We start from the raw sequence: 5,103 nt of genomic DNA on the forward strand, positions 1-5,103 counted from the left end.
ACTAACTTTAATATATCCTAGGCAACTCGTAACCATTGGTGATTATAATGAGATAACCTTTGTCAGCCAACTAATAATAGCAGCAAAGGCTTTCTTATCGTAGAGAGTACACGAGTAACAATTTTGTTGCCTGCCCTCTTTCTACCTCTCCGTGTTGCTTAAATATGTTCGTCTTATATACTACGATTTTTTTATTCTAAATATTTTATTACATTATAGAGGCAGCAATAATTATAAGTTTTAAAAGATGTTCAAAGTCATACTCAGTATCGTAATCTTGGCTGGTGTTGCGATGCAGGCGAGCAGCCGTAAGTGTGCTTCGTCGATCATCTTGATCAGCATTCATGATGCATATTATATACTATGATGTACAATCCTATTTTGTCGTTATTATCTATTCCATTGGCAAATAACCATGTCTAGGCCCAACAGGATATAGTATTTTAAGTAAAGTCTTGTTAAGTAATTGTCTGCTGTTGACGTGTATTCGTGTATTAACTAGGTGTATTAACTAGGTGTATTAACTAGGTGTATTAACTAGGTGTAATAACTAGGTGTATTTAACTAGGTGTATTAACTAGGTGTATCAACTAGGCGTAATAACTAGGTGTATTTAACTAGGTGTATTAACTAGGTGTATTAACTAGGTTTGTTATATAGGTGTTGTATATTTTGATTGTGATTGGTTCATTCGTAGTCACATGACTTTAAATAAATGCAATGTTTCCCGCCAGGGAAACAAGTGAAAAATTGTTGCCCGCTTCATAGCAAATAAAACAGTTATGGAGCCGAAAACAAAAAAACAACGTTTCTCAAACTTGTCAAGCGATGAAATTCAACTTTTAATAGAAAAAAAGGATTCAGAAAACACTCGGAAGTCAACAAAAAATGCTGTGGCCACCTTTATAGCATTTTGCAACGAAATTTCTTCGGACGAATCTCCACCGAGAGACCTTGATTACATTGAAGGACTGTCGAAAGAAGAACTCGACAAGCTTTTAGCTGCTTTTTACCCAAATGCCAGGAAAAAGAATGGCGAAAACTACAAAAAATCTGCTCTTATGGGTTTGAGGTTTGGTCTTCAGAGGCATTTTCTACTTAAAAGGAATATCAACATCATTAGTGATCAAGAATTTGCTAAATCAAATCAAGTTTATGAAGCAGCAATTGTTGAACTGAAACGGCAAGGTTTTGGCAATGTCGAACATCACAACTCCATTTCGCGCGAGGATCTCCAAAAAATACAGTTGTCCTATAATCCTGCTGTGCCAGACCCGAAAAGTCTTCAAAGATTTGTTTGGTTCAACATCATGTTTCATCTAATACGTAGAGGAAGAGAAAACCTTCGACTTTTCACGAAGCAGTCGTTCGCCATAAAGACTGACGCGACAGGAAAAAAGTTTGTTTATCAGGCGACAGACGAGCTAGACAAAAACCACAGAGGCCATGACAACGCCGACGATTCCACTGGCGAAGGTCGTATGTACGAACAAGACGGCCCATTGTGTCCAGTGAAGGCATTTGAACTGTATTTAGCAAAGCTACACCCTGAACTGTTTTGTTTATGGCAGAAGCCTAAATCGAAGGAACATTTTACTGAAGCCTCCGATGTTTGGTACTGTAATGTTCCTGTCGGTAAAAACACTTTAGGAACTTTAATGAGCCGGATTTCCAAGGATTTGGAACTTTCACAAACATATACTAATCATTGTATTAGGGCGACAGCTGTCTCTTTACTTGACGACTGTAATTTTGAAGCTCGTCATATTATGCGTGTCTCTGGGCATAAGTCTGAGAGTAGCATTCGCTCGTATTCAAGACGACTCTCAGAGATGAAACAAAAACAATTTCACATTCGCTCAGTAGCGCTTGTTTTACAGAAGCTAGTACTTCAAGTGAAATTGTACTTGTAAACGAAGCTCGAAACGAAGCAGAAGAAATTGTTTGTAAGCAAACTACAAACAGCTCACAGTCACCTATATTGACTCAGAATTTTGCCTCCCACAGCCAAGAAACGGTCAATTTTAATTCTGGGGCTTTTGCCGGAGCAAATGTGACCATTAACTTCTACAAAAAATGACATTTCAAAGCGAAAATATTGTTTGTAATTTAATTTAATCGTTGGCTGCATGCGAAGGTTTTGAGAACGCTTGTTTGTTACATTATAAAGTCGGGTCACATAGGCTTAATTGTTGATGGTAAAGTGTTTTATATAAAATTGTTGTGTAACATGTATGCTTTTGTTCCTATATAACAAAGCACTTAATGTACGTTCCCTCGGGAAATAGTGAGTTTTGTTTTCCCTCGAGTCTGAATGTTTCCCTCGACTTCGTCTCGGGAAACATTCAGACTCTTGGGAAAACAAAACTCACTATTTCCCTCGGGAGCATACATTAAGTGTATAGTATTAACTAGGTGTATTAACTAGGTGTATTAACTTGGTATGTATTAACTAGGTGCGTTAACTAGGTGTATTAACGAAGTGTATTAACTAGGTGTATTAACTAGGTGTATTAACTAGGTGTATTAACTTGGTATGTATTAACTAGGTGCGTTAACTAGGTGTATTAACGAAGTGTATTAACTAGGTGTATTAACTAGGTGTATTAACTAGGTGTATTAACTTGGTATGTATTAACTAGGTGCGTTAACTAGGTGTATTAACTACGTTAGTCCTAGTCAACTGGGATGTAATTATCATGCAAAATGAGTGTAATTTGTTACGGAATGGTTTATTATGTTCAGTATCTGCATATTATAATAGTTGTAAAAGCAGGAAATATCAACTGGTATGGAGTGAGTAATTTGATTATTGCCACAAGATGCATGAGTAAATATAATTTTTGGCCTTTCGAAAATATCAATTACTTTTGCATGTAATAGCTTAGTGTCAATTATTCTGTCCGAACTGTCAACAGTGGGTGCAGGTAAACCTGTAAAGTTACATATCTTAATATCCAAAATTTAAGCTTAAAAATAAAGGTGCTTTAGGCAGCTGCAAAGCTGTGGTCAACTCCACAAATAAATAATATATGATAGCTGGAGCGAGCTTCTAAGACCAACCAACAGTTCACACTTACAACGCTGATTGGCTGGATAAGGATCATCCCACTCGGGTTGATGATGTGTGCAAGTGTCACTCAACCGTCACTATCATGAGGGAGTGAACAACACCAGAAACTTCAGTGGACCAACGGAGTAAAAGTCATATGAAACGTTGAGAAACTCAACAAGACAAGAACAGACAAAGAAGACACGACAGTAACGACGAAGAATTGAAGGAAGAGCTGATCAAGAATCGAACATTAATGAACATTAGTTGATTGATTGTAAAAAATTAAAAAAGTCTACTTAACAAATTTATACAACTAGCCCATGGTCTTGTCATCACTACATGTTTTTGTTTTTCGATCATGATCCTTCCCTTGTATCAAATCTGTTCGAAGAAATGCAATGAAATTATCTAATTGTAGAAAATGTACCAAGTTGCAGCACCTCTCTGAATATGTTAGCGCAGGATAAATGCGGGGCTCTAAAAAAAGATCCATTCTTGACATGCAATGGCAACGTCGGGGTGAACTCGTATTTTCAAGATTGTGTCAATAAAATATGTGGTGGAAGTTCCCCTTTTCCAAAAATATATTGTGCAGAATACGTCAAATACGCCGAGGCTTGTAAAATTGCTAATGTCATGTTGAGACCAAAATTCCCAGATTGTGGTAAGTTCTGTTATTTGGAAAAAAGATCTCCTACTATTAAATTCAAATCAAATTGAGGTTTTTCTATATATGTATCACGTATGTGTATATTTTTAGATCAGTATATTCCTACTCCAGGCCCAGTGCATCCGGGGTGGAAGTAAGAAAGAGGTCATGCATATCCACGATGAAGTAGAAAGAAACCAAACGAAATAGACAAACACCAATACCAAGAATTGAACTATTCCTAAATAAAACTGTTGTTAAAACGTCTTATATGATTTATATACTATGCTTGTGACAAAATTATTCAATACAGTGATTGGAAAACGTAGGTATCACCTAACATTGATTATCTATAAGAAACTATAATTTTTACGGTTGTGATATAATTCTTTTCAAATGTGAATGTTAATGATAATTTAACTTCCATGTGTTATTGCTGCGGAGCGAGCGAGCCTGAAGCGAGCGAGCGTAGCAGCAGTCTAATTTGTGCAGAGAGGGAGTTCTGAACTAAATTTTATTTAGCGCAAGGAATTGTGGTCGTGCGCGTTTTTTACGCGTAGAACACAAATTTTAAACTCGCTCATATCCATGCGCTTTTTGATTTCGATGGACAGGATCTTCAAATTTGTGTTAAATTTTAAATAGTAAAATTTATGTCTCAGAGAAGTGTGCCTGTCGAAACACATGCACTGATGCTGCAATTTAAAATTTGACTAAGAGCTTAATTGACTGATTCCGTGCTGCCAAACTATGCAATAATACTGTCGTATATTACACACATACTTACATAATTATGTTTTATGTGTTGATAACAAATGATGAAATTAATATCGCATGATAACGCATGCACAAAACTTCTGTCTTCAATCTTTTGACACTGCTCAAATCACTGCACAAATTAGTTAGCATTGAAACTTTATATAAATCCCTGGTGCATATACACAAACGCACAACATGCAAACAAGCGATAATTAAGTCATGCACTCGAGGTCATATGTCAAACACAACAGGCCACCATTCAAGGTTTTCGTCCGACATCGGCAATTTAAAGTAGCACTTAAGGTGGCTCGATACAGTTTCTTGAACTTTTTTTTGGGCTCATTTTAAACAGGGATATTAAGCACCTAAATATTTCACTATAAGGCTAAAAATTGATATGCTTTGCAGGAAACATATGTAGAGCGGAAATATTCTCAGAACCTTTGCCGGGCACCCGTTACCATGGAAACAGAGACGTTTCAAAATGGCCGCCAAACAAGGTTTTATCGTGTTTATATCACAAACGAGTTCGGTGACCCCCAATTTTTTTTGCATTAAACGTTTACGCTATAGATTATTTATCTATGAAAAAGTTTTAAAAAAAATTCTAACATGGGGGAATTTTTTAATAAGCAAAAAT

The 5,103-nt window shown here is 36.4% G+C and overlaps 1 protein-coding gene across 1 annotated transcript; it reads left to right on the forward strand.

Moving 5' to 3' along the window:
* The first annotated feature begins 1,061 nt into the window (after window positions 1-1,061).
* Window positions 1,062-1,913, forward strand: LOC114535592. The gene has a single exon (XM_028556872.1). It carries the CDS (start codon window positions 1,062-1,064, stop codon window positions 1,911-1,913), a length of 852 nt encoding a protein of 283 aa, XP_028412673.1.
* The last annotated feature ends 3,190 nt before the right edge of the window (window positions 1,914-5,103 follow it).

The sequence above is a fragment of the Dendronephthya gigantea genome, unplaced genomic scaffold (assembly GCF_004324835.1).
Source record: "Dendronephthya gigantea isolate DGI-Jeju-01 unplaced genomic scaffold, DenGig_1.0 000121F, whole genome shotgun sequence".
Lineage (NCBI taxonomy): Eukaryota > Metazoa > Cnidaria > Anthozoa > Malacalcyonacea > Nephtheidae > Dendronephthya > Dendronephthya gigantea.

Coding starts and splice junctions, on each gene's coding strand:
- LOC114535592 (XM_028556872.1), top strand. CDS start 1,062: ATGGGTTTGAGGTTTGGTCTTCAGAGGCATTTTCTACTTAAAAGGAAT.